Source organism: Talpa occidentalis, unplaced genomic scaffold (genome assembly GCF_014898055.3).
Source record: "Talpa occidentalis isolate TD23 unplaced genomic scaffold, MPIMG_talOcc4v2.1 talOcc4.7, whole genome shotgun sequence".
Classification (NCBI taxonomy): Eukaryota; Metazoa; Chordata; class Mammalia; order Eulipotyphla; family Talpidae; genus Talpa; species Talpa occidentalis.
In genome coordinates this window covers 53663400-53690516 of record NW_023605083.1, presented here as the reverse complement: position 1 = coordinate 53690516, position 27117 = coordinate 53663400, and the positions used below count along the sequence as shown (strand labels likewise).

At 52.1% G+C, this 27117-nt stretch overlaps 1 protein-coding gene across 4 annotated transcripts in view; it reads left to right on the top strand.

Moving 5' to 3' along the window:
• TBC1D2 (TBC1 domain family member 2) overlaps positions 1 to 24658 on the top strand; it is a 39856-nt gene extending 15198 nt beyond the window's left edge. Inside the window, exons 6-15 of one of the 4 annotated variants that reach the window (XM_037493041.2) lie at positions 6709 to 7104; positions 11215 to 11325; positions 12779 to 12966; positions 13997 to 14473; positions 17682 to 17802; positions 18297 to 18482; positions 19178 to 19299; positions 19902 to 20097; positions 21538 to 21703; positions 24647 to 24658. In XM_037493041.2, coding sequence (XP_037348938.1) covers positions 6709 to 7104; positions 11215 to 11325; positions 12779 to 12966; positions 13997 to 14473; positions 17682 to 17802; positions 18297 to 18482; positions 19178 to 19299; positions 19902 to 20097; positions 21538 to 21573 — 1833 coding nt within the window. In that variant the 3' untranslated portion in view covers positions 21574 to 21703; positions 24647 to 24658. Of the gene's footprint in view, positions 1 to 6708; positions 7105 to 11214; positions 11326 to 12778; positions 12967 to 13993; positions 14474 to 17681; positions 17803 to 18296; positions 18483 to 19177; positions 19300 to 19901; positions 20389 to 21537; positions 21719 to 24646 lie in introns of those variants that run through there. The other 3 variants (XM_054689059.1, XM_037493039.2, XM_054689060.1) reach the window with 3 other exon arrangements.
• The last annotated feature ends 2459 nt before the right edge of the window (positions 24659 to 27117 follow it).

The following is a 27117-nucleotide window of genomic DNA, read 5'->3' as shown; positions in this document are numbered from 1 at the left end:
AGCTCTAGTGTCTGCCTGATCCCTGGACAAAAGAGCTAAGTCCCAGACCAGATCCTGGAAAAGAAAAGAAATCTGGAATGTATATACCACCTCTCCTTTCCCCACCTTTTCCTCTTCTTTCTAGGAAATCTGGGCAGCCTCTCTTTACTCAGCCTTTCTTTCTAAGGCATTATAAATGGTGAGATGAACTTGAGAGGCCCTAGGAGACCTAGACTTCATTTAGGTTTGGGCCTGATAGCTGCACAATCCTGGACAGTTCACCATCCTTCCAGAAACAAAGGCAAGCTCTTAGAGATGAGTAAGGGCTGCCCAGGCTGTTGAAAACTGCCCTGCAGTCAGAGTGAAAATGTCAAGAGGAAGTTGTGTAAACATTAAAGTATATGGACTTTCTTAGAAATTTGATTTCCAACAAACCTTGACCCTGCCCTGGGACAGAGAGTTGGGAGAAGAACAAGTCTTATGGTTTAGCTTTGACTTGCTGTTTGAGTAGATTTGTGTGCTCTCCCCTGTCTCACCAATGCACTTCAGCCTAGTGGGTGCTTCAGAGTACAGGCCCTTAAAGAAGGTGCAGACCCAAATTCTGACCCTAAGCAAGTTTCTTAGCCTCACTAAGCCTCAGTTTCCTGCTCTATAAATGGAGTTAGAATGGCGTTTACTAGAGAGGTGTATACAGATTCCTGGCACCAGGGCCCTGGTCTCCTCCAGGTCCAGGACTCTCACCACAGCCTGGCTGCTTCCTCCATGGCCTAGTATCAGACACAAGCACCATAACCACCTTTCAGAAAAAGTAAATGTACTCCCTGCACCTCTGGAGTCATGTTAAACCCTAGGATGACTCCGATACCCATTAAGCCATTGTCTATCCCAGGCCCCTGCAGAACTGGCCTCACAAGAGATTTGGACTCCAGGACATTGCACCAGATGGCTGCTGGGCCCAATGACTTGGGCTCTCACACTTGGCAGAATTGCGCCCCACCTGGCTGCCGTCTGTGCTAACATATGGAAGGCTGTTGTTTGTGCTGATGTTGGCCATCTGTTGGCTGCAGGGAATGATGAACCCTGCCCAGGCCCTGCCTGGAGCCTCTGGAGCCAACTTACCTCATTCAGGATTACTTGGAAGGCATATTATTTGTTTAGGGAACTTGAGGGGGACAAAGTGACTCTTTTACTTCCCTTGAGCTAGACTTCAGAGTACCGGGACTACAGAGTACAGGCCCAGGTCTCAAGGTCATGGGGGGAGGCTTGGGAGGGGCCATGGCTGTTTTGGTTGCAGAGTGACACTTGCCATACTTTCTCGTCCTTTCAACAGTTCTTGGTGGAGTAAGATCATTATCTCCATTTTACATTTAAGAAAGTTGAGCTTCAGCTTTCTGATAGACCATATGGGAGCCGAAGCCTGTGTAACTCCAAAGCCAGTGCTCCTTCATCTGTATCCAGCTGATCCCAAGCCCCTACAGCCCAGTGACTGAAGTCCTGGATTCCCAGTCCACTGTTCATTCCCATGGCCCCTGCTGGGCACACCCGACTTGGTCTTAGTGAGTGATGAAAGTGTCATTTCTATGCTAAGAAAAAGGACTATTTTTAAAAAGCTTATTTATTGACTTTTAAAATTTTAAGTAAGATGACAACGTATAACCACCTATCACAGTCTGAGATGAGTTAAATATCAATTCAATTAAGAAATAGTAACAGGGCCTTCCCTGGCAGCACAGGCAGTTGAGCGCAACGCTGTGAAGCTGTCCACAACTTTTGCAGTACTGGTTCTATCCCAGCCAGCCAGCAAGGGTCGCACATGGCGCGGTGGACCTCTCCTGTCTAGCCAGCTGCTCCCCTCAGCAGTGTATTTCGTCAGTCTGCCTGTTCTGTTCCCCACTCTGTCTCTTGTTAATCCTTTCACCTCCCACGCATCTGGCCTGTACCCCGGTTCTTGTATGCATACATAGATAAATCTTTAAAAAAAAAAAAAATAGTAACAGTATCACCTGATCAGCTCTTCTACTTCTAAAGAATTGGCCTAAGGCATTACTTTTTTTTTTTTTTTATTTTTTTTTTTATAGAGGCATGTTTTATTTATTTATTTATTTGTTTGTTTTCGTTTTGTTTATACATGCACTGGGTACAGTCAGAAGCGCGGGAGGGTGAGAGAATTCACCAGAGCCAGAGCAGGGAGCAGAGCAGGCAGAAGGACCGAAGTACACTGCTGAGGGGAGCAGCGGGCTGCAGGAGAGGTCTGCGCGCCATGTGGGACCCTCCTCCGGTGGCCGGGGAGCAGCCGGGGATCGAACCGGCGCCGCAGAGGTTGCGGGCAGCTTCGCAACCCAGCACTCAACCGCTGCGCCACCGGGGAGGCCCTAAGGCATTACTTTTAATTGTGGGTATTGGAAACAACCTAGATGTCCATCCTTGGGGGCTGGGGTTAAGGGAATCTTCATACATCTGTACCTGGAATACTCTATTTTTTTTTTAAGATTTATTTATTTATTTATTTATTTATTTATACAAGCACTGGGTACAGTCTGAAGCGCGGGAGGGTAAGAGAATTCACCAGAGCCAGAGCAGGGAGCAGAGCAGGCAGAAGGACCGAAGCACACTGCTGAGGGGAGCAGCGGGCGGCAGGAGAGGTCTGCACGACATGTGGGACCCTCCTCCGGTGGCCGGGGAGCAGCCAGGGATCGAACCAGCGCTGCAGAGGCTGTGGGCAGCTTTGCAACCCAGCGCTCAACCGCTGCGCCACCGGGGAGGCCCTGGAATACTCTTTTAAAAAAAAAAAAAAAAACTTTGTTTTTTTACATCGTTGTTCATTTTTAAACAATATTTGCTTCCTCCCACCCCCACAGGTGTAGTCCCCATAGAGTTTCCTTCACCAAGGCACCTGTGCACCATCACCACAGTCCTCTGTACTCCTCCCTCCCTCCCTCTGATCCCTCTCCCCTCCTCCTCCCCTGAAGTATGTCTCTGATTTATAATTGTCTGATTTTGCTTTGTTGTGTTTTGTACTGTTATCATTTGTTTACACTGATGTCTCATTTGGCTCCCCTATATTCCTGCTATAAGTGAAATCATACGATATTTTTTTTTTCCTTCTGGCTTATTTCATGGAGCAGAATTCCTTCTGGCTCCATCCACGTTGCTGAGAATGGCATGAGTTTATCTTTTTTGATTGCTGAATAACATTCCATTGTGTATATATACCATATCTTCTTGATCTAGTCATCTATTTTTGGATGTTTGGGTTGTTTCCATATACCTGGAATACTCTTGAGCTAATGCAAATGAGGGTGTTCCTCAAGACTGACCAGAGAGGGGCCGTGGCATTGCATAAGGACAAAAGCAGCCTTAAAATGCAAGGAATCGCAAGTTTCCCTTTTTGTTTCTAATATCTCTGTATGGTGAATGTAAGGTGTATTTTTATGATTGATTTGTTTCACTTAGCATAATCTCTTCAAGGTTCCTCTATTTGTAGCATGTGACAGGATTTCATATATAAGGCTGAATAATATTCCATTGTATGCATGCATAGATGCATAGATAAACAAATGTGGCGTATATATGTAGGTAGATATATATAAATATATATATATATCTAGATAGATATTTACACACATATAGTGTTTGTCCATTCATTAATACACAGTTGGGTCATTGTGTTGTTTCAGCCTCTTGAGTATTGTGAATAATACTGCTACAAATATAGGTTCTTTCGATTTTTTAAAGAAATTGAGGGCCTCCCTGGTGGTGCAGCGGGTTGAGCGCAGTGCTGTGAAGCTGTCCGCAGCCTCTGCAGCGTGTGTTTGATTCCCAGCTGACCAGGGATATTCCCACATGGCGTGGCAGATCTCTCCTGTTGCGCTCGCTGCTCCCCTCAGCAGTGCTTTTGGTCCGTCTGCCTGTTCTCCCCGCTCTGTCTCTGGTGAATCCTCTCACCTTCCCACGCCTCTGGCCTTTACCCCAGCTATTGTTTGAATAAAAAATAAATCTTTAAAAAAAAAAAAGACATTGAAAGCAGCATTCAAGTGCAAAATCCACTGTACATCATGGAAAAGTAAAGGATTCTGGAGTAGGCATTGGGAACCCTCTGTTCTAACCATAATTTTCTCACTTGTGGGGCTCCACCAGATCCCTTTGGCCTCTCTCTTCTCCTTTCTTGGGCTTCATTCTTCCCATGTGATAGGAAGGCAGCTGGAGCCTCCAGATTTTCTGAATTTGTGGTCCATTCCCACTCCCACTACTTTTCTCCATTCCTCTCCCCTAGCCCCAGTTCCTTTCTCCCTCTCATTCTGAGGTGGGATGAGAGCCTTCTGGGTTGATGTATTGATCATAGATGTTTAGGGTTACATGTGAAAATACAGCTGGATGTAAAGAAATGTGCTTTAGATTCAAAACTCCCAAACTTGGGGGAAGACACCCACCTGGTTCTGAGTCTTGGGCAAGTCTGGACAATGGCATCTGTTAATTATTTCACCAGGCTGTTACCTGGTGAAAGTAGTCTCCAAACCTCTGCTAAACAGAAAATGGTCTAAGTTCTCAGTGATCCTGAGCCACAGGAATGTTAATCTCGCTCAGGCTAGCCCTGGGCAGTGACTTCATTCCAAACATTCTTGCTTGGTTTACAACCACCCCTCTCACCCCCCCTTCTCGCCACACCCTAGGACCCCCACAGCTCTACAACCTGGGCCTTTACTGGAACTGTTGGCTTATTTGTGTCTGGAAAGCCCTCCCCACCCTCATCTCCCATCTGCTGCTTGACATCTCTGGCCCCCTCCATTCCTCAAGGATCAGTTGAAACTGCTCTCCTTTCTATGGAATATGATGGTCTCCCCTACATCCATTCCAGGCCGAAATCATTGCTCTCTGCTCTGAGCCCCCACAGACACCTTTGTTTCCCTCTCTTACTGTGAATATGCTATCAGAGTAGTTTACCTTTACTCCACCAGCCTTTGAGGTGCTTGAAGTACAATCTGTGATTGGCTCTTCTCTGGATCCTGCACCTGCTCTGAGTGGGTGCTTAGTAAAGGGTGGGTGGGTGGGTAGATGGATGGATGGATGAATGGATGGATGGATGGATGGATGGGTACATACGTGGGTGAAAGAAACAACCAGAGACAGAACAGTCACTACTACTGATGTTTCAATATATGCATGCTAATTTGGTGGTCTTTAGCTTCTCAAATAAAGTCATGATTTAGGATAGTTCTCCTCCAAAATGTAATTGTTCTTAGCAAACTCTGCCCAGCCAATCCATTTATTTAAATACTTTGGCATGGATGCAGTTAACATGTCTCCAGGAAACCATGTTTTTCCAAAGGAGACTGCATGGAACGCAGCACTGTGACCTAAGAGCCCTACCTGCCAGGCTGGAAGTGCGTGTGGAGCTGGCTGCTGGGCCACCTGGTTTCTGATGCTCTGATCCTGGCTCTGATTGAATTCACATTCCTGATCTGGGACAGGACACCTTCTGGGGAGTTCGGAGGCTTGAAGCACAGGGAGCCAAGCAGACCTTGAGTTTCCCTGGGAATCAAATGTGCCAGCCTTGTAGGCCTCGTGGGCTCTAGAGAGGGCTGGGCTCACATAGTGTGAAGGAAGTTCTTTGTGTGTGACTTAGCATGGGCTTGCCAATGCGCTTCTTCTCAGAAGCTGTCTCAACTTGATTGGTGGTGACTGCTTGGATGCTCTATTTAGAAGGATTCTGAGGCCTAGCAGAAGGCTTAGGCAGGCTTAGCAGAAGGAATACTGAGGCCTAGGCTTAGCAGAAGGAATACTGAGATGAATTAATGAGGTCTACCACAAGAACAAGAGGGAAAACCATGCCCTGAGCCACACAGCTGCCCCCCTCCCTGTTATCCCCAGTTTCATTACTGACCTGCTTAGGCTTTGGATGAATTGGTATTAAATTCCACTCAACTCTGCTGTGCCTCGGTGTGTTCATCTCTGCAATGGACATGTATTTGTCGGGGCTCAGGCTTGGCTGCTATAACACAGAAGCCTCAAAATACTGAAGCAGGGCTTCCCCGGTGGCGCAGCGGTTGAGCGCTGGGTTGCGAAGCTGCCCGCAACCTCTGCAGCGCCGGTTCGATCCCCAGCTGCTCCCAAGCCACCAGAGGAAGGTCCCACATGGCGCGCAGACCTCTCCTGCCGCCCGCTGCTCCCCTCAGCAGTGTACTTCGGTCCTTCTGCCTGCTCTGCTCCCCGCTCTGGCTCTGGTGAATTCTCTCACCCTCCCGCGCTTCTGACTATACCCAGTGCTTGTATAAATAAATAAATAAATACATCTTAAAAAAAAAAATTACTGAAGCAAACTGGAAGTTTATTTTTCACTCACATAGAAGAATCCAGAGGTAAGGGAGCAGTTCTGATGGGGCAACGTTGCCATGCTCAACATGCAGCTCCTGCTGTGATTCCCAGGGGGCTGCTCTGGTTCTTGCTGTTTCCCAGCCAGAGGAAGGGAACTGGACCCAGGGAACATGTTTGTAGTGGTTTTATAGGCCTGCCCGGGAAGCAGCCATATCAATTCCCAGAACAGTAGGCAGAACACATCTAGCTGGGAAACATAGTCTTTAGCTGGGGGGATCTTTTGAACAGAAAAAGAGAAAATGGACACTGATGAGATATCCTAGGGGGGTTACCAGCCGCCTCTCGGGGCCATTAGAACTGGGTACAGCATGTGCCTTACCGCTGCCCCCTAACCAGCACTTCCTCTTCCCTGTCCAGGAGCTGGTGAAGATCCTGCACAAGGCACTGGAGGATGCCCAGCAGGAGAAGAGGGCATCCAGCGCCTATCTGGCCGCGGCCGAGGACAAGGACCGGCTAGAACTGGTGCGGCACAAAGTGCGGCAGATCGCGGAGCTGGGCCGGCAGGTGGAGGCCCTGGAGCAGGAGCGGGAGAGTCTGATGCAGACAGCGAGCCTGCGGGAGCAGGAGGTGCAGGAGCTGCAGCAGCATGTGCAGCTGCTGATGGACAAGAACGAGGCCAAACAGCAGGTCATCTGCAAGCTCTCTGAGAAGGTCACTCAGGACTTCATGCATCCCCAAAACCAGCCCCCAGCGCCCCCAGATGCTGCCAACAGGGACTTCGTGAGCCAACAGGAGAAGATAGAGAATCTGAAGGTAGGGCCCCTCTCTCTAGCTCCCGGGCCCCCGTGGAGGGCCCTGCTGTCGACCCTAAGAGATTTCTAGATGGAACGGGAATACCATTAATTCTGGAATATTCTTATTTGCAATAGATGCTCATGGAATTATGGCTCCACAAGTTTTCACTTTCTTAACCAGAAAACCCAGGGCACTCTGGCTTTTCAATGCAATCTTATGCTGAAAAGTGAAGAGTTTTCTTGATTATCAAATTAGAGATGAACAAGCTGAAGACAGAGTCAGAACTCAAAGTGCTGGACTAGCTAAGTCTGGGGCCGGCCTGCTCAGCCTCCTTCAGTGCCATGCTGATGCCCTTGGGAGCCCCGGGGTGCCAGGGCAGCTCTCCTTGGCGGTTCCACAAACTGGACAGGTGACCCATGGCTGGCTGTGACTCAGGATAACAGAAGTCGCTGCAACGCTTACATGCTGGTGTACTCCCCACTTTACAAATGAAGATGCTGAGGCTGAGAAAGGTGCAGTAACTTGCCCAGGGCTGTGCATTGAGGAAGCAGGGGAACTGGAAGCTCAGATCTCTGACTAGCCTGTCTGCTCTGCTGTCTTCAGCTTCTTCACCACCACCCTGACCTCACCTTGCTCAGGCAGCAGCTCTGTCTGGGAGCCTCTTCATAGAGAACCCTTGAGCAAAGAGGGCAGGAAATTTATTTTAGGAGTGATGCCTGCTATGAGCTGCAGCTTCCTCTTGGAGGCTGGTGATAGCAGCTGTCAGACCATGTAGAGACCCCAGCCGGGCTCACTGGCCCTAATGGCAGCCGTGTAACCAGGGCCAGTCCTGCCCCCAACCTTCCACTCATTGCCGCACACACGTACATACGTTTAACAGTAGAACTCTCTGCTGCTGTGTCCAAAGACTGCTGTTAGGGAAAGTGAAGGGGAGGAGGAATAAAGAGAAATCCAGAAGCTTTTGAGAGACCTGTGGGCAGTGTGGCGCATGGCCACTGCCCAGGCTGTGAGGTCAGGCTAGCCTGGGTTTAGATCTTGGCTCTGCCTCGGGCAGGTCATCTCCTCTCTCAGGGAAACACTTTACGGTTCCTATTCACAGAGTATTTAGAAGGCTAGAAGAAGAGAACCTGAAACTCAGAGTCCCTCCCCTTTCTTCAGCAAGAAAAACCACAGAACCATCCTCTGAATCTGCTCCTTTATTTAGTCAAAGTGAAAACAAAACCTTTCAAATGCAGATGCCACTAGGTTGCTAGAAAGCTCTCCACCTTCACACAGCAGTGAGAATTGCTTCCATCCATTGCTGCCGCCCTGCCAAGTGCCTCCCTTTTCTCTCTGGCCCCTCCTGCTGGGTCCTGGCAAACCCATAGACATCCTGGGGGTCAGAGCTGTAGACTCAGGTGACCCGAACAGTTAACTGGAAGCATGGGCTCCCCTAGGAGCTGAGTGTGCCCACTGAATGTACATTCTCAGGACATTAATTTGTCAGTGAGCCCAGATAAGAGGAGACTGTGGGTGTGATTCAAACAAGTATACATTTGCTGCCAATCCTCAGAGACCCAGTGTTCTGTGCTAAAGGAATTCATGTACCAGAGCTCCTTATTTGTTAAAAAAAAAAAACCTTTTGATGTCTGATCTGGGGGGTGGGGGGGGGGAATAGATGACCCAACAAAAATCCATTGTCTTTAGGTTTTGTCACAGAACATGTTCACATTTCCTGCTTGCCCGATCATTGGGACACCCAACGGGAAGGAAATGCCCCCTTGCTGTCGAAACTGTCAGTTGGAGAATAGAATCCTTGGCCCCTTGAGTGACAGAGCTGGAGTCGGGTCTAGTTTTTTGGGCTGGGGTAGCGGGCCCTAGAGGGGGAGTGGGCTGGTGGCCAAGAGCCACACAGCACACATGGCAGGCTTGCACTAGACCCTGCCTCCCCACAACCAATCCATGGCCTTCCCCAGGACCACATGGCATTCCTTCCTCAGTCCACATGGCATTTCCCCAAGACAGCAACTGGGTCCTGATCCTGGAGAAGGCAGGCAGGCGGGTGGACAGCTCTTCTTCCTGCCCCCTCTCTCCAGTGGCATTTTCCTCCTTCACTTGGCCTTGACTGTCTGTGACTTTTCTCTTCTCTGAGTCTCTCTTTTTCCTCCCTACAGTTCTGAGCCAAGAACAACACTCAAGGTAGGGCAACTAATTGAAGGGGAGGGTGCTACCCAGATACCCACGGCCACTGCTGCTCCAGGGGCACCCACACCTGCCCTCTCTGTCTGGGGTGGGTGCAAGTGGGGTACCATGCAACATGTCCAAAGCCTTGACACCAGTGAGCATCTCCTGGAATGAAGAAGGAGGGGCAACAACCAGGAGGCAGAACCAAGTGCAGTGTAGGGCGAACTTGACTGTGCTTTCACTCACCAATAGTTTTCGATTCCTACTGTGAGTGAACACAGCTGAGCTGGGCTGGGATCTGGCTGTCTTTCCTACCAGCTGCGTGACTGAGGAGAGCTCACCTTCTCTGTCTTGTTTCCTTATCTGTAAATGGGAATGACAGTGCATTACGCAACAGCTTTGTGGTAAAGGTTAATCTGCACCAAATATTGTATGTGAGGGGACATGGGCCTGGAACACAGTAGGAACTTTGTAACCATAGATCTTTTCCTGCCTTACCTGGAGACTTGTTGCATTTTCCCAGGCATTTGGGAAGACTATAAGAGCAGCAGTGGGAGGTCTTCTCTCAGCAAGCAGAGGGGGAGCTTGGGAATCAGAAGAGCAGCTCTCAGATGTAAGAACTTGGACAGGGAGGGGACACTTGCATTGCACATTCTACACTGGGTCCTCTGAGACCTCATCTGTGTCCCTCTGGGGCTGCTGGGAGAAGGACATAAGAGAGAGAGTTTGCGTGGAGAGGGGAGGCAAGAGTGATGGTGCAGGGACCCCACACAGCCTGTGTTCAAGAGTTTTCTAAAAATCTCCAGAGATTAAAATGTAAGGCTGTCATGGGAGTGGGGATTTCCCAAGGCCTGAGAAATCCTGAGCTCCCAGGAGGTTGGTCCTTATACTGCAGACATGAGGTTTATGTCAGTCTCCCTGTCCCCTACACACAAGGGCAAGAAAATGGGGCTCCAAGGGGAAGGCAGCCAGCAGTCCCAGACAGTCTAGGTGTGATGTTCTTCACTTCCAGATATCAGGGCCCTTCCCAAATCACCCCTGTAATAGCATCTTTCACACTCACCTAAGGCCAGTACATTTTCTTGAGTGGGAGGAAAAGGGGTTTAGTTTCAGCCAATGAATGCCCTGGAATTGCTAGATACAGCTATGTGTGCATGTGTGTGTCTGGGTGGCTTCTGCAGGGTCCATCCTGCAGAATGAAGACAGAGTCACGGCTGTGGCTGCTCCTTCTGAAGCTCAGGCTCTTGCTGGAACTCCTAGCTCTGGGCCAGCCTCTCCTTACATGCTCCAGGAACATCTCACTCCCCCCACTGAACAGCTTCAGTGGAAAAATTCTAAGCTCAGAGATGTACATCACAGCATTATTCATAATCAAATGCATAGATGACAACAACTTGAGTTACAGTAAATTCACCCCATAGAATTGCCATTAGACATTAAAAATGATTGTTGGGAAGCTTACATAACATCCTGAAGAAATATTTACAAAGTGGCACTAAGTAAAAAATATTTCTGCTCCAAAACTGCTCAGTGTCATGGCAAATATATGACAAAATATGTTCATTTTGAAAACAACATTAGTTAAATGTTTGCTGTATTTTAGTCCTTGTATTTAGCATTACAGAACATGTTGCTGCCCTTAGTCTCCCAGTAGCCCAGTGGGGCAGTTGGCATTTGCCTCTTTTATAGATGAGGAAACAGAGGGTCAGAGAGGTTTAGTGAGGCCTCCCAACCTGGAAGTTAGAGCTACTACTTGATTTCCAGGCCTAGAGCTCTCTCTACCACATCAAGCTGTGATCAAAATTAGAGGAGGGTGTTATTGGTAATAGCATTCATTCAGACTTTCTTTTTTGTTACCATTATTGGAAATTTCTAAAGAAAGGAAGTGTTAGAAGCTCATTTGCAGGTGAGGACTAAGGCCATGTTTAGGGTGCCTCTCATGAAATGCTTTGCTCTCTTTTCCAGGATGACATGGAAGCATACCGGATCCAGAACCGCTTTCTCAACTCAGAGATTCACCAAGTCACAAAGATCTGGAGAAAGGTGGCTGAGAAGGAGAAAGCCCTCCTGATGAAGGTGAGACGCAGGAGCCCTTTTCTGGCCATCACCATTCTTGGCTCCCCTTCTCAGTCCCCCCATCTCTCTCCACATTAGCTGAGGAGGTTCCTGAGGTTCCTCTGGATTGACCCTTCATGAGTAAGACCTGCATGAGATTCTTCTCCAGATTCCTTTGGTCTGACTCAGTCAGGCATCTGTTCAGCAGCATTCACTGGGCAATAATGGGGTAGGGGTGTTAGACCATTAAGTTCAGCTCCTATCCTCAAGGAGGGTGCAAGAGGATTCTGGGAAGATGGTAGACCAGGAGTATATTTCCCCTCCTAGACAACAAATGCACTGGTAGAATCTCTCTGATATGACTGTTTAGGAACTCTAGAGTCTATTGCTACTTCCAGAGGAAATTTGGAAGGTAAAATGGAGTTAATTTTAGTTCTTAGCACAATGGCAGCTACCCATCACCCACACACTTCCCCATGGGAAGCAGCTGTGCAAGTGTTCGGGAGCAACTTATATATAGCTCATAGGGTATTGGTGACAGACTCAGGAAGCAGCCTTGCTGGTAAAGGGCAGTGTAGGTGGGACCCTGGTGGAACAGATAGGAAAATAGGCTCGCAGAATTCCTTGGAGTTGCTGTTCAGCAAACATTTGTTGGTAGTGACCTGGACAGGGGTGCTGTGGAATGACCGTCTTGGCCAGGAGGCTCCCACTCTGCCACCCCAGGATGAGGAGCCCTCAGGTTATGGCAATGCTACAAGGCAGATATTTCCTGTCCCCATCTTACACAGAAGGAAAACAAGCTCCAGAGAAGTTACCAGATTTGCCCAGCACGGCCCAGCTTGTATAAGTAGAAACACAAAAGTTCTAGGCAAGGGGCGGGAGTAAGCAGACTGGGAGTGTGCACTAAAGCTGTGCTGTGGGGGAGGTAGTGTATTGGAGGAACAACAAGAACCCACATGGTGGCAGCAGAGGGCACAAGGTCAGTGTTCAGAGATGCATGACCTTCCTGGCCTTAATAGCACCAGCAGAGAGCTTGCTATGAGCCAGATGCCCTGGGAATGGCTTTACACACATCAGCCCATCTGACCCTCACCAGAATCCTGAGACCAACTCTGTGTCCTCCTCATTGTTCAGATGAAGAAGCTATGGCAGAGAGCTTAAGTAACTAGCCACAGGTCACCTACGCAGCAGTGGCTGCAGCATGATGGAACTGCAGGTCACAAAAATTCTGTGCTGCCCTGGCCCACCCCTTCCCACTTTCCCCTGAACCCAGGTCTAGTGTGGGCCCAGTCCTCCCTTCCCTGGAATCCTTTCTGCCGTACTGCAAACCCTTGGGTTTTACGCCCATCTCCTTTCCTTACGTGAAGGTCTGGAAAGGTTGAGATGGGAGAGGGGCAGTGCTGTCTCACCTGGTTCCAGTTTCAGGTGTGCCCAAGCACAACCGGGGCTGACATGCCACCTCTCCCTCCCACAGTGTGCCTACCTCCAAGCCAAGAACTGCCAGGTGGAAAGCAAGTACCTGGAGGGACTACGGAGGCTGCAGGAGGCCATGGGGGACGAGGCAAGTGAGTGCTCGGAGCTGCTGAGGCATCTGATCCAGGAGGCGCTGCAATGGGAAGCCAGCGATGCCTCGGCAGACAGTGTGGGGCTGAGCCCCATTAGGTGAGGACAGTGGGGGCTGGGGCGGGTGGGTCTGCAGGACCTGGGGTCCCCAACTGGCCTGCTGCTGGTTACTGCAGACATGTGCCAAGTCTGCACATCCCTCCCTCCCCTTGGCTTCAGATGAATGGCATGTGGTTCAGATGACCCCCACCTTGGGAGGCAGCCCCTGCCTAAGCCACATAGCACATTAGTGCGGCTAGCACAAAACTCCTCCAGAGCTCTGTTTTTTCTACTTCCCCAGGACACCCTCCACAGGTGTTAACCAGAGAGGAGTGTAGCGGGCACAAGCCAGCAGCCTCCTCTGAGCCAAGCCCTCACTAAGCACAGTGGACATGGACAGTCACAGGAGGGTCTGTGACAAGGGTCAAAGGCCTCTTGAGGCCGGGTGGTCCAGTGTCAGGAGCTCAGGCTGTAGAACCAGACTTAGCTCTCGTTCTGTGCACCTTGGACTAGTCACTTTACCTTTTGAACCTCGTATTCAGCCTCTAAGAGATGCAGGCTAAGACCTCCTTCTCTTCAGATTCATTAGGGTTAAATGAAGTAGCACACACAGGGCACATGGTAAGAACAGATACATGTCGAAAAACTGAAAGTCCCTCTGGAATGGGTTCCCAGCTCTCACATCTCTGCTTGTCATTAATGCTGTCCATTCCCCATCCATCCTTGGGCTTCCTGGCTGTGGAAATCGGGTTCCATATTGGCAGTAGAGGAAGGACCTAAGGCTGTATGAGTAATAAGAGGCCACCTGTATTTGCATAGAATGAGTCAGTCTCTCTCCAGTATTCACCATGTAGCAGGTACCACTGAGGCCCCCAGCAGTCTGCAGCAGAGGCTCTCCCTGCGCAGAGTTCCTATGCCCATTGCACAGATGAGCAAACTGAGATTGGGAAAACTGAAGTGGCCTGCTCAGGGCTGCTTTTCTAACTTGCAGTGGATGCAGCAAACTTGCCCATGGGTGTACCCCTCCCCGCTGCTGCTTATAGGGGAAGGGCTCCTGGGAGGCATTGCTAACATGGACTTCTGCCAGCAGCGAGTATGACGAGTATGGCTTCCGGACGGTGCCCAACTACGAGGTGGAAGACCTGAAGCTGCTGGCCAAGATCCAGGCCCTGGAGGTGCACTCCCACCACCTGCTGGCCCATGAGGCTGTGGAGCGGCCGCTGCGGGAGCGCTGGGCTGCCCTGAGTGAGCTGACACGCTCAACAGAGGTCAAGCAGCTGCTGCGGGCCGGGGTGCCCCGAGAGCACAGGCCACGTGTCTGGAGGTGGCTGGTCCACCTCCGAGTCTACCACCTGCATTCTCCTGGTCGATACAAGGAGCTCTTGAGTCGGGGCCAGGCCCACAAGCACCCCGCTGCCCGCCAGATCGAGCTGGACCTGAACCGAACCTTCCCCAACAACAAGCACTTCACCTGTCCCTCCTCCACGTTCCCTGACAAGCTCCGCCGAGTGCTACTGGCCTTCTCCTGGCAGAATCCCACCATTGGCTACTGCCAAGGCCTGAACAGGTGAGCCACTGTAGCCTGAGGGCAGAGTGGATGTGGACAGTACCCACTTAAGTACCTGAGAGGGGTGCCCAGGAAGATTACCTTCTCAGGGGTGATCCCCACTGTTCAGATGGGGAGAAGCTGGTGAAAGGACATGTTCAAGACAGAGGTAGGTCAGAGCCCAGGGTTCCCCATCCCATGCACTTGCCTGGCATTTGTGTGGGGAGGAGAATTGCTACTTGCATAGAGAAGAAAGCCTCCTGGAGAGTCCTGGGGTTGTGTTGCACACAGCCCCTGTCTGGGTCAGGGATCATTTGCTTAATTGAAACCTACTCAGATGAGCCCATGGAAGGAATATGTAAATGTTACAAGCTCACAAAAGCCAGGAAAAGGACACAGGGCTGGGGGCCAGATGGTCATTGGAGGCTGGGGCACCACACACCTCCAGGAGGCACCATTATCCCCACATTCCTTTGGAATGCTGCACCCTGAGATTGTATAGCATTAGGTGCTGCTCTGCAGACCTCTGTGGGGCTGTGTGTTCCCTGGTCTCTCACTCTCCCGCATGCCAGGTGCTTTACATACCTGACATCATCTAATCTTCATGAAAACCCTGTGAAGAAGGCATCATGCCCTCCCTTACCCATGTGAGACAAGATGGGGTGTGAGAGGCTAAGGAACCTGCCCAGTGCCTCGCCGTGCATGATGGCAGGCCAAGCACTGCTGCCAGAGTGGGCCTCCTACCATGTTGGGCCTCCTACCATGTGCCCTCACTCATAACAGGAGCCGTGGCAGACAGTGCATTTTCCTGATCAGATTAAGGAATGTGGTAGCCATGTCTGGGTTTGGAGGTCTGACCTATGCCGAAAGGGCAGGGCTAAATCCTCTAGCAGGCAGGATCCTGAGATAAGCCTCTTAGAAGGAAAAAAGCTCCCCGCGTGGAAAGAGACAGCAGAGGCCACAGAGGCCCATGGGGAAACTACTGAGACCAGAAAGGAGGAAGACACCCAGAGGCATTTCTTTACCTCTTTTTCTGGATGCTGTTTTTACCGATTATTGGCATTTAGAAAATGTTCATATTTTTAAATAGGAAGTGTTTGTACTAGAAAGAGCCTGTTCAAATATGGAGAGCAATGTACATGCACTCTTTCAAGGCCCTTAAACCCTGCAAGCCCCTTTCACTTGTCTGAGTGCAGCCATCTAGGGGCAGGCTCTAGAACTGCATTGTGGTGTCTGAAGAGGACAGACCCTGCTTCTAGGCAACAAACTGGAGGGTAACAGACATCATAGTGCTTATTAGAACAGAAAATAATTGAAAGTCATTTCCCTTTAAAGTAAAATTGGAGTGCTTTTAAAGTACTTTTTTCTTTCCCCTTTCACCACACTCCCTCATTTGCAGACCTACTTGGGCCCTGAGTGCCGTCTAGCCGCAGCCCTGAGAAGTTGTCAGCAGCAAACTCTCATCACTGACCTTTTAGTGTGTAGAAATCTTAAGCTGATGTTAGAAGCCAGCTTCTGGCCTGATCACATGCTTAGTCTCCAATGGAATGGGAGGCTAGATTTGGGAGTCCAGCACATCCTTATTCCTAGTTCCACTCTTTCATCAAGTGACATTGAGCAAGTTTTCTGGGTCTCAGTCTTCCCATCTCTACCATCTTTCTACTGGTCTAGAAAGGAGTTGCCAAGAACCTTGTGAGAGTTTCTGAAACAGCTCCAGACACAAGGAGAAAGAGTACTATGATCGATTAGTTATGTCTTCCCCGGACATAGATGAAGGGAATAGTCATAATAGTCATAATCGATTAGTTATGTCTGCTCTGGACATAGACAGAGAAGTAGCCAATGTATCATACATTTGCTACTCCTGAACTAAATAACCTCTAAAATCTGCCCCCTCCAACCCAGCACTGATAGAAGAGAACTTTCTGTTTCCCAAATCTATGACTATTCTCCTCTCCATCCACTCAACTCTGGGTCAGGAAGATTTGTACAAATATTTTGCCCAGAGTGGAAAGAAATACCTTCCAAATCTACTGGGGAGAGAGAAGGGGAGTCTTTTTTTCTTTTGAGAATCAACACTGTTTCTTTAAAACAGTGTGAATCTCAGAAGAAGACAGAGGTGATGAATTCAATCTAATAAGAGCCCAGAGAAGCCTAAATTTTGGGACAATGAAATGTACTTTAAATGCTCATTGAGAGTCTGAGGCTTCACTGTGCTGTAACACAGCATTTCCTGAGGGGTTCAGTGGGTGCACTGTGCTAAAGCCTCCCACATCCCCTGGGACAGCCCCGGGTTACAAAGGCACACAGGGTTTTTTCACTACAGGATTCCTCAGAGGCTTTGTTAAGATCATCTGTATCAAAGCCTCTGAAAGGGGACAGCACATACAGCATTCCCCAAAGTATGTTTGAATATGGGGGGAATGCTAGCACCAACACATTGTGGGAGATACATTACCAACAGGCCCCGGATGAGCCTGTCCAGGAAAGATGAGAGAACTAAAGAAAATTATATCCCCAGGCAGACATCCCTGCTCAACACTGTGTGTGTTGGGGGTGGGGGATTCTTTTTCATCCATGGTCTCACTAGAGCCTCATGACAACTTTGGGGAAGAGGAGATGTCAGGTAGAAAAAGAATTCCATATATAGAGCAACTGGTGTACACCAAACAGTGGGCAAAGCTCTATATGACAGTCCTCTCTCTCAAACTGCCCCCACCCCCGCCCCAGGAGGTAGCTGATCCTACTTGGTTGATGTTGAATGTTAACACTCAGAGAGGTTAGTGCACTTGCTCAGGTCTCAAAGGCTGGGGATAGATACAAAGATGAGGATAACTATGTGTCAGGCACTGTGCAGGGCATTTGATATGTTAGCTTGGCTCATTCTTGCAACAGTTCTGTGATTATTCTGAGGCAGCAGAGGCTCAGAGAGGTAAACTAACTTGCCCAAGGTCACACAGCTAAGAAGCTACAGGAAAGGATTCACTCGCAGGCAGTGGGACTACAGAGCCCCTACTCTAAGATGATCCTCATTGCTCTACAAATCTCCCTATGTAATCCTCCCTGGAAGCATGTTCATTTCACCCCAAGTGCCAGAATACCAGCCTGGTTAGGGAGTCAGGCTGGGCAGGAGTCCCCCCACCCCTCCAGGACCAGGAGCCACTCCACCACGGGCTGCCTGACCACAACTCTTGTGAGTCACTCCAAGCCTCTTCCTCTTCCACTCCAGGCTGGCGGCCATCGCTCTCCTGGTCCTGGATGAGGAGGAAAGTGCCTTCTGGTGCCTGGTGGCCATTGTGGAGACCATCATGCCTGCTGATTACTACAGCAAGATGCTGACAGCGTCCCAGGTGAGTAGGGCAGGGAGAGGACTTAGTCTCCATGCAGGTCAGCATTCTCGAATTGTTATACATGCCCACTAATATCAGAAGCCAAGGACCTCTCGGGCACCCACTCCTCCCTCTGTACAACAGTCATACCTGAACCTGGCCGATGCAAGCCTAAGTTCCTGCTTGGCTTGAGGTTCAGTGGGCCAAGGGGTCAAAACTCCACTGGCCTCCACTGGCAAGAACTGAACAGCCCACAGGCTCTGAGTTGAAGCCTGATGTTCTAGCACCAGGGACTGCTTGCCCACTCTGGAATCAGCAAGTGCTGGGCCACTGAACCTGTCTCCCAGCCAGGCAGGGCTCTGGCAACTCTAGGTGCCCTATGCCCCCAGGCAGGGTGGGACCTACTTGGGCTGCTGTAGGACTGTGTGGGCCGGCTGGGCAGGAAGGGTTTGGCAAGGAGGGAGCCAGCCCTGACATTGAAGTGGCATCTGATGGGCCCTCTGACCGACTTGCAGGTGGACCAGCGGGTGCTCCAGGATCTACTCTCGGAGAAGCTACCCAGGCTGATGGCCCACCTGGCCCAGCACCGTGTGGACCTCTCCTTCATCACCTTCAACTGGTTCCTCGTGGTCTTTGCAGATAGTCTTATCAGCAACATCCTCCTCCGGGTCTGGGATGCCTTCCTATATGAGGGCACCAAGGTAGGGCATTTGGGGCTGAACAGCAGGGCCCTGGGTCTCCATTCTGTCCCTAGAGAATGGGGAGACCATGGTCACCTATCAGGACTGTCGAGGACATCCAAGAACAGGGCTTTGTGAACTAAAGGGCTTTGCCTCTGCCTCTGAAGATGCATCCTAAAGTTGGAGGGATGTCCTTTCCCTGGAGGGGAAGCATAAGCATGGGTTAGGAGGCCCCCCAGTCACTTGGGCTCCTCCTCTTGTTCCTGTTTGAACTCAGGAGGTTGGCACTTGGGTCAGGTCCCACCTCTGCTCCTGACCTTGCTAGGAGGCTGTGGGAAGGGCTCCTTCTCCACCTCCACCCTAGTTTCCACATGATAGTTGATGATCTGCTGCACCTCACAGTTTACAAAGCACCTCAGATCTGTCATCACCTCTGATTGCTGACACCTCATATAAAGACAGTCTTATCCCCATTAGGTGCAATAGGGGCAGCACCTCACCCAGGGTCCTGGGACAAGTCAGAGCAGAGCCAGGATTCAGGCTGTGCTCCCCTGGGAGTTTCCAGTCACCCTCTTGGCCTCCCTCCACACATTTCCTCCAAGCCTTCAACCTCTGCCGCCTGTCCAGGGACTCCTGCATCCTGGCTGTGTGGGTTCCCCCTTCGGGCATTACCTGCCCTGACCCAGGCTCCCGCTGAACCCCCACTTTGCCCCCAGGTGTTGTTCCGCTATGCCTTGGCCATTTTCAAGTACAATGAGGAGGAGATATTGAGGCTGCAGGACAGCCTGGAGATCTACCAGTACATGCGCTTATTCACCAAGACCATTTGCAACAGCAGGTGAGCATCCACCCCCATCCTGGACTCGGCTCCCTTGACCACCAAATCTATATACCCTGGGACTCACAGAGACTCATTGCCAAGTGGAGATCAGTGATACTGAGCCTCCAGTATAGTTTAAAAATCTTGAGGAATGTACCTCCTCCCGCACCTCAGCAATCTGTGTGTCTCCCTACCACCGCATTCAAGGCCTCTATGCAGTTTCATTTCTTGCCTACCTTTTCTTGCACCCAGTACCTATGCCCTATAATCTTGCCAAACAATAATTTGAATTCCTAAGACACCTCTGGGCTTTTGGGCTGGCAGTTTATTCTGTTTAGAATGCCTCCTTGCTGCCTTCTCCACCACCACCATCTTTGTCCAACTTCTCACTGTTCAAAACTCAGCTTATGTGTGGCCTCCTCCAGGAAGCCTTCCCTGATCAACCTTTCCTTACTGAATTAGAGCTCCCATAGCTCTGAGGTTCTGCCTGCCTCATATCACCTGGGGTAGAAATTATCTTGTTCACCTGGAAAGTGAGTTCCCTGAGAGCAGGCTCCTCAGCCACATCGGTGTAATGAGCGCAAGCTAAAAGGGGGTACTGATTGTGCTCTTTCCCCTAGGAAGCTGATGAACATCGCCTTCAACGACATGAACCCTTTTCCTATGAAACAGCTGCAGCAGCTGCGGACGACCCACCGGGAGCGGCTGGAGGCTGAGCTGCGGGAGCTGGAGCAGTTCAAGGCAGAGTACTTGGAGACTCAGGCATCCCGGGACCAAGCTGTGCTTGAGGGCTACACCAGCGAGGATGAGGGGGAGGTCTGACTCGGTCCCCTGCTTTCCCCACAACCTCTTCTCACCCTTAGCAGACAGGTGCCCGTGTGACCCTGGCCAGTACCTTTTCCTCTCTGGGCCTCAGTCTCCCCATTGGAGTACTGTCTGCTGTGAAGCCAGTTGGGTTATCTCCTCCAGAACACATAACTAGGGGTGCCCCCTTCACTTCCTCCACAGAGCACTTTAGCACACAGACAAGAGTGCTGTTTTTAGGGCAACTTGAACATTTTCTAAGTTTTATCTGTATAAACTGTAAATATTAAAATATTTGGAAGTACGTCGCAGGCTTGGGAATGTAAGTGATTCTCAGTGATTGCTCCTCTGGCAGCGTCCAGCCTCGGACATCTCTGCGGTTTCTGTGTGTGTCTCTGCAGGTCCTAGGCTCTGCACTCAGGGCCTGTCTGTGGGCATCAGTGCCTCCAGTGCTGCTTGGGTCTGAGTTCAGGCCCAGCGCCCATCCCAGGCCTTGTTCATTGTCCCCGCTCCTTGCTGTCCGCTTCTCACAGCCCTTTTTGGGAGGTTCCCGGGGGAAACCCCACCCCACCACCAAGCGGATCTTAGTGTGGGGTTTGCATAGAGCCCTGGGTCAAGCACTGTGATCTCTCACCTCCCACCACGTCACAGGCTGGGGCAAGAGAGCCATCTCTTCTCTGGCAAGTGGGTCTTTGGGAGGGCGGGGAAAGGGCAGTGACAGGAACCCACCTGCAGCCTGTTGCTAAGTCTGCAAGAACTCAGCTTCAGTTCTGGGCCCTTCCAAGACCTTCCTCAGCAACAGGCTTCCCCTATTCCACCTCAAAGTAGGAGGTCAAAGCAACACAGCTCATAGTGTCAGCAAAACCTGTGACTGAGCAGGTATAATAACCCAGAGGCAGGCTCTTTGGTATAAAGGACTGGGAGTGGGGGGATCTTGCATGGAAACCCCCAACTCTGATCTGAGGCTTCTGGCCAGGACTCAGGACCAGGAACACATACTCTGTCACTCACAGGTGCTAACTTGAGATGTTGGTGGGCCCTAGCCCCCAGCACTGCTCCCCGTGTGGCCCCAGGGAGGGGCATTCGGGGTTGCCTCCCTCCCACATTCACATGAGCTACTAGCTGGACCAAGGATTCTGGGTTCCCTGAAGGCCCCACACCAGGGCTGACAGCCTTTCTCTGGCTTGCTAACCTTTTTTCACTTGCTCAGTATCCATGAAAGGGATTGTTATGAGGGTGGCCTGGGGGAGAGGTGGCCTGTGCAGGGCCTACTCTCCCCCCTACTCAGGCCTGGTGTCCTGGCTGCACCCCAACGGGCTACTTGCTGTAACCCTAAGGGCTGACAGGGAGACAAGTGGTGTGGCCTCTGAGAGCTCCCAGCAGGGTTTCGGGAGATGCTAATGGCACAGAAGGAGGCGCAGCCACAGCAGTGAGTGACTTTTTTTTTTTTAGCAAAGAATACATTACCAGCAGGGCCCTGAGGCCTAAAAAAGGCCCAAGACTCCAGGAGAGACTGTGCAACTGGTCCTTCAGGTTCCAGCCTGGAAGTTCAAATTCCCTCCTCAGCAAGAAATAAAAAATCTCAGATCAGACCATGGGCATGGATGGGGGCTGCCAGGTAAATGCACCTCCTCTCCCTCCTCTCCCTTCTTCCTTCCCCCTTACTCTACCCTTACTCTACTCTACCCTCCTTCCTTCCCTCGCCCATTCCCTCCTCCTGCCCAATTCCCTCCCTCTCCCCTTCTCACCCTTTTGCTTGTCCCCGCTCCTCAAACTTCTGCCACCACTTACCCCCTCCCCAGCGCTGTGAAATTTGTGGTTCCTACCTGCTTGCACCACAGAGTTGCTGAGTAGCTTTTGAAAAATTTTGGTGCTGGTCCCCAGGCTCCAAGCCTGTTGTGGGAGTGGGTATTATACTCTGAGCGGGCCAGGGACCGTAGGCCAGCAAGGAATGCTTATTGGGGGCCCTTCTATTCCTGAAGTGGGGAGCCAGAGCCAGAAATGGAAAATACCTGACCTACAGCACCCACTCACCCCAAGCCAAGTTTACAGAGAGTTTAACAAACTTGTCCAAAGTCACACAGCCGCTGAGAGTTTAAATCAGCTCAAACCTAAAGGCCCTACCAAACCAGGAGGGCTCCTCCCAGCACACCTCGCCTTCCCTAGCGCCTAGAACATCTCCCCCAAGGGCCCAGGGGAAAGGGCAGGCCTGGTCTATGGTCTCCTGAGTGGTCTCCTGGCTAATGAGATAATTCCTGGAAAATGAGAGGCAGTAGCTAGAACTAGTGTGTGGGGGTGGGGATGGGGGGTCACACCCTAGAGGGCCTGCAGTCTCTGCTGCTACTCCTGGGGAGCCCACCTACCCTCCCCCTGCTCTCCCTAAAGGGCCTTTGGGGCCTACCCCTGGTATCAGGTTTCTGGCCCTGCACCACAGCTGTCACCCCATCCCCAGGGGCTGCTGCCTTGCAGGGCTGGAAGATCTGATCTCTCATAGCCGCAGGGGATGGGACCTCCTGCTCAAAGCATCCCTCTCTCAGACCCTCAGCCCCCAGCAAGCTGGTCCACACTCCATTCCACAGAGGAGGGGGAAGGAGTTACCCAGGGAACCTCTCCACAGCAATATCTCCCAGAATAAAGGGACCCCACCCACCCTAGAGAGGGAGGTGCACACACACTTCTACAGAAGCCCTGTGTAGGGGCTACTCTCCCCCCTACTCAGAACCTCCCCTCCCACTCACTGCTGTCCCTTCATTGTCAGCTCAAGCTCCCATGTGCCCAGGGCCATATCACAGGGAAAGTGCCCTGTTGGACAGGGTGGAGGACCTGCCACCCTCTCACACCTTCTGGTCCCATACCAGGCATTTGTTAAACAAAGCTGGCCATGTGGACACACCAGGACTAACGAAAGGGGGTGGGCCAGGATACGGCCATAATTAACCTGGTCGTTTCCTGGCCCACCCCCATCAGCAATACAACCCATAGAAGAAGCTGTAGATGGGCCCTCTGGGACCAGACATATTCTGTGGTTTTGTAGCTAAGGATCCCCAGGCAGGTCATCCCACTCTTTCCCCATGTGCACAAGGTCAAGGATGTCAGGGGTGGCCTGCCTCGAAAGGGGGGGGAGGGGCAAGAGAGGGAGGAGACACATAGCATCCTGGGAAGGGTCCCAACTGCCCGGATGGGCAGTGCCTCCACTGGCCTGTCGGTCCATATCCCCACAGTCGCCAAGGAGGTCTCTGTCCAACTGCTTTTCCCCAAACACAGCCTCAGCCACCTACCAGGGTGGCACAGGGTGGCAAGATGCAGATCTGAAGCCAGGAGGGCACACCCACAGGACGTCTGGAAAGGCTCCCTGGGGAGGGGTGTTGGTGCTGGCCCAGGAGGATGGATGAGTCCATTTAGACAGGGGGAGCTGATGATGTAGGAAAAGAATTCCTGGTGGAGAGGACAGTATGAGCAAAGGCACAGAGGCATGAGTACAAGGGGCACACGGGAGACATTGACCCAAGCCCCGGGTAAATTAAGGCACTGGGATGCCTTCGCCTTAGAAAGGTTATGCTGCCCATGTCCAGGTGAACCACGGGCAACAGTGAACCATAATTACAAGGAACTCCCACCACCATCTGGTTTTTCCTTTTTTTTTTTTTTTTTTTTGAGACATTAGATATCCAACTCTTCCATAGTGATACCCACACATGCACTCAGCAGGCTGACAGAGCAGTCCACCCCGAGGACAATGAGGTCAGGGCCGCAGGCTCTGCGAGCCATCCTGAGGGGCTGGGCAGTGAGCTCACCCAGCTCTGGGCTGGAGCCAGGTCCTCTGAACAGTGACCACCATGGGCAGGCTCTGGCCCTGGCTGTTCTAGGAAGATAATCAAGAGCCCCTAAGTACTTAGAGTACTTAGCCACTCGAAGCCTCAGTTTCTTTTCTGTAAAATGGGATTTTTAATAATGGCTACTAGGATTATTAGGGTGAAATGAAATAGATGTGAAGGACATAGTATGCTCTGTTATTCAACATATACTGAGTGGGAGGCACTGTTCCAGGCACTCAAGGTAGCTCACTGCACAGATGCTCTTCTCAAAAGAGGTGAGGAGCAGTGTCTATGGGCTCAGACTGGGGAGCCACACTGCCTGGGATGGAATTACTGCTGCAGATCTTAAGCAAGTCACTTAACCGCTCTCTGTGCTGTCTCATGTATGAAACAGGTGGGTAACAGTGTAACCTAGGTTTGTGTGACAGTAAAGTGAGGTAATGCATTTAAGGAGCCTAGAACAGTGTCTGGCTCAGTGCCAAATGGTGGTGTTACTAAAACCCTGGGCGCCCTGGCCTAGCATGCTCCGGACCCCAAAGCAGGAGACACTTGCAGCAGCGCCCCCTTCTGGCTTCCGCGACAAGGAGGGGACTCCTGGGGTGCTCAGGCGGCGCTCCCAGCTCTGCTGCTCCCGGCGGACTGGGAAGCCTTCCCTTAGCAATTACTCCACCAGCCCAGGTTTACCGAGCGCGTCTCCAGTGGCGGGCTCTGCGCGCGCACTTCACCACCGTCTATTTCTCCAACAGCTCCTCTGCGACAGCCACGGCTCCCGCTTCCAGCTCGCCAAGAGAGACACGGAGGGTCCGGCAGGTCGAGCCCTCGCCCCGAGCCACGCGGAGGGGGAGCGGCGCGGCGCGAAGCCAGGAGGGGCTGACCGTCCCCGCCTTCAGCATGGTCGCCGCGCGGCCCTCGCCAGCCACCGCGGCGTGTGCGCTCCGGGGTGCGCGCCCAGGCTGCGTGCGCGCCGGGAGGCCCGCCCCGGGGGGCAGGAGCGCGGCCGCGGGGTGGGAAGGGGCGGCCGGCGGGGACCCGCGGGGCGCGGGGGCGGGGCTTGCGCAGAGCCCCGCCCCGCCCGCCGGCCCCACCCGCCAGGCTGCGGGGAGGGAGCAGGCGGCGGTGCTGGGCGCGGGGACTCCGCGGGCGGCGAGGAAAGCTGAGCCGGAGCCGGACGCCGCCGCCACCGCCACTGCCACCTGCGCGGCCTCCTCAAGGTAGGGCGGCCCCGCGCCGCCGGCCGTGCCTCCCCGGTCTGCGCGAGGTGTGCGCGCCGCGCCTCCGGGCTGCAGCGCCCCGGGAGGGATGCTGGGGCTTGGCGTGCCGCGGGGGACCCGGCGGGGCGCGGGGGACCTCTCTTCCAGCCCCTTCGCGTGACCTTGCACAAAGCACTGCTCCTCTCCAGGCCTCAGTTTTCCGTCGGGATAGCGGGCTCAGTCTGTTGGGGGGGACCGCCCCAAGGTTCAGGCTTCCGACGACGGGGGGCCCGGATGGGCACTGACTGCACCGCCCACCCCACCGGCCTGGTGAGGGCCGCCCGCCCTGGGCGCGGTGAATCGATCCTGACAGGCCCCCTCTTGTGGCCTGGTGCCCAGTGGGACCCTTGTCAGGCGTCTAATCCACCTGGCTGGGTGACCTGCTGGCCTCAGCCTCCCTGTGCTGAAACGGCAGGTGGGGACGCCCCCAGGTCCCCGTGGAGCCAGCCTGGGCATGCAGGGTGGGGCCGTCAGAGTCTGCCCGCCAGCCGGTCTGGGACTTGGGGAGCCCTGGGTTGGAGGTGATAGGGCCCGCTGCTGCAGACTTGCCTGCACTAGACCCATGTATGCACCTGGATTTAGGGAGTGGTGTAGGATGTCCCCGTCCCCTTCCCCTCCAGCCAGGTCCTAGGGCTCCTTCTCTTCCTTGTTGGACCCCAGAGTGGTGACAGTGCCAAAAGAGCTGTGTTTGTGTGGGGTTGCGCTGGGACAACCCCTCAGTTGTCTGTGAGGCTGCAATTCCAGGCTCTCTGGGTAAAGACCTCTGGCACTCTGGCACAGCCCCTCTGTAAGACTCCCTTCTGGGCAGGCTTGCTGCCCCATTGCACAGCCCACTGATGGGACTCACTCACTCCAACAGAGGCGGAATCTGCTGTACCTGCTCTGGGCACACATACAATAGCTGAGCCCCCCCCCCTTTGCCCCCAACCTGGGTGATCACCTGTTCCCTTAAATCTACTCACCTCTGGACTAAATGACCCAAGCCCAGCACCGTTTCTTCTACCAGAGTCCAAGATGAGGGGGCTGAAGTGTGTGCCTCAACATGGACAATAGTCCTCGTGGGGCTTGTTCAGAACCTACCTGCGCTTCCCTGTACTTTCTTTTTTTAAGATTTATTTTTATTTATTTATGCATACAAGAACTGGGGTACAGGCCAGAGGTGTGGAGGGTGAGAGGATTCACCAGAGACAGTGGGGAGCAGAGCAGGAAGATCTACTGAAATACACTGCTAAGGGGAGCAGCCAGCGAGACAGGAAAGATCTAGCTCCGCAGCCAGGGATCGAACCCGTGCTGCAGGGCTGCCCACAGCCCCACAATGCTGAGACCCAACCCCTTGCACCACCAGGGAGGCCCCCTTCCCTGTACTTTCTATGGATGTTTGGGTTAGTAACACCTGCCTTAGCTGTGTGGAGGGAGAGGTAGGAACCCAGGAACCACTTCTCCAGGCCCTTCCTGCCCATAGGTCCTTTCCCTGTCTCCTCCTATTGCTTGCCCTGATTGAGAGAGTAGTTTCTGAAAACTACTCTCTTCTGGTCTCTTTTGTTCCTCTCCTGACCTGACCCTGATCCAAGAGCTTGCTTGCAGCCAAAAGAAGGGAGAGACCTCCTGGGCAGGTGGCGAACTCTGTGTCATCAGAGGTTTCCAAGCAGAAACTGGATGACTGCTTGTTGAGGGTGGTCTGCCTTTGACTGTAAATCTGGGTTTCTAGGGCTGAAATGGAGTGACCTTGACCTTGCCTCCTAGCCACAGTGGAGCTGCGCAGAACTTGAAGTTAGACCACAAATGAGTGTTATTAAACCCTCGTAAAAACAGACTAAGTATATGTGCTATTAGTCGAGCATAGCTCCAACGCACAGGCTTAAGTGCTACCTGAGTCTCCTGTCATACGTACCTATGTATAATCTGAGACCCGTTTGCTTGCTCAGGTAGGCAAACCAATTTGGCCTGACTTAGGGGCATGGCAGATT